Source organism: Convolutriloba macropyga, chromosome 2, assembly GCF_964194025.1.
Source record: "Convolutriloba macropyga chromosome 2, txConMacr16.3, whole genome shotgun sequence".
Classification (NCBI taxonomy): Eukaryota; Metazoa; Xenacoelomorpha; order Acoela; family Convolutidae; genus Convolutriloba; species Convolutriloba macropyga.
Genome location: NC_134469.1, coordinates 29,401,898 through 29,403,372, shown reverse-complemented (window position 1 = coordinate 29,403,372; position 1,475 = coordinate 29,401,898). Strand labels below are relative to the sequence as shown.

The 1,475-nt window shown below is 41.7% G+C and overlaps 1 protein-coding gene across 1 annotated transcript in view; it reads left to right on the top strand.

Moving 5' to 3' along the window:
• Positions 1-1,255, top strand: part of LOC142335232 (fas apoptotic inhibitory molecule 1-like) — a 17,539-nt gene extending 16,284 nt beyond the window's left edge. Inside the window, exon 4 of the mRNA XM_075383632.1 lies at positions 931-1,255. Within this exon, the coding sequence (XP_075239747.1) occupies positions 931-1,113 (183 nt within the window). The 3' untranslated portion in view covers positions 1,114-1,255. The remainder of the gene's footprint in view (positions 1-930) is intronic.
• The last annotated feature ends 220 nt before the right edge of the window (positions 1,256-1,475 follow it).

Sequence of the window (1,475 nt, the reverse complement as noted above, 5' to 3'; positions counted from 1 at the left end):
AAAAAAACTGGGTTTGTTCGTCTCCCAGGCTATGGAATACGCTTTCCAATGCTACATTTTAAGCATCGGAACAGATGGACACTATAAAGGTGGTACTTGTCTTGACGCACCCGAAAAATCAATCATAATTAGTTCAAGAAGGAAGCAGAATGAAGATGTTTGTTAAAAAGTAGGAGTAGAGGAGTCCACGAAAAAAACCGTTCTCGAGTTTCTGAGATTAGTGTCAAATTCTGTTATAAAACCATGCGTTCGTTCCCAGATTTAAAAATTTATTCGAAAGGCATACTAACAATTTAGATGGATATTTTAGCTGCAGCTATAGCTGAATGAGCTCCGCATAATGTGCTTCAGCAGCAATTACATCAACTCTCGTTTTTTAAATATTTCCGAATAGTAATAACGTTCGAACTCTCTCAAATTTCAACCAAAACTTTGAGTTGCGGAGGACGGCTCGCATAACCATTTGATCAAGGAAATTAGTGATGGAGACAAAATTGAGTTTGTTTAATCGCAAAATTTTGTCGCGGACAGGAGTGTTTCTGTATCCCCTGTCCGCAACCAAGGCACAAAAGGCTCAGTGACCTCGCCCCCTTTTCGCGACCGAATTTAGACTGTGACCCCCCCCCCCCCGTTTGCGACAGAAGTTGGCCTGGTACCCTTTGTTTGAGACCCAAGTGAGGCTGGTATCACCTTCCGGGACACAGATGGGTTCGGACGCAGCAAATTTAGGTCCGCTCATGAGCGACTGAAACTCGCTCTCCGTGACCTGAAGTGGTCTGATTAGAGGGATTTTAAGTCACGCACCTCAATCTGGGTTAGGAGCCGTCCTTTGGCGCTCGTGTTTCAAGAAAAAAAGTGTTCGTTGTAAAAAATGAAACTGAATTTTAATGAGCATTTGGAACATTAGAAGAAAGACTGTGGTTGCTTTAGCCGCAGTTCTCGGAGGAGTTTGATGGATCAGAACGTCATTTTATGCTGACACCCAACATGAGTGCTCATATCAAGTCATTCTCATCTGGCAAGAGACACCAGGGTATCATCCACCACCTATTCGTGGGGGAGTCGGGGCCATTCGAACCAGATCTCTCGGAGAAAACTGTCTGCATTATATGAAGTGAAGAATCTACAGGTCTAAGAGAATCTAGCCAACCATTCAGAATTTTAGACTCATAACTGTAAAGTACCTCTTTAATCAGGGTGAGATTGTCAGTATATTTTAATTTGAACGGTTGAAACACGCAATTGCAAGTTTCAAAGTATCTAAGGTCCCATCATGAGTTTCTCTATACAATGTTATAAATGAACTTGCACTATGCGTGTTTTAAAATGGTTACTTGACTCCGCGGATCTCAACAATTACGCGGTCTCACTTAACTCCTGAAGTTCTCAATGACTTGATCAGTGTCGTGTAACTTATACTTGATTCACATAAACGCAGAAATTTCACGTGCCAACTATTATCTTAATATCTTTCT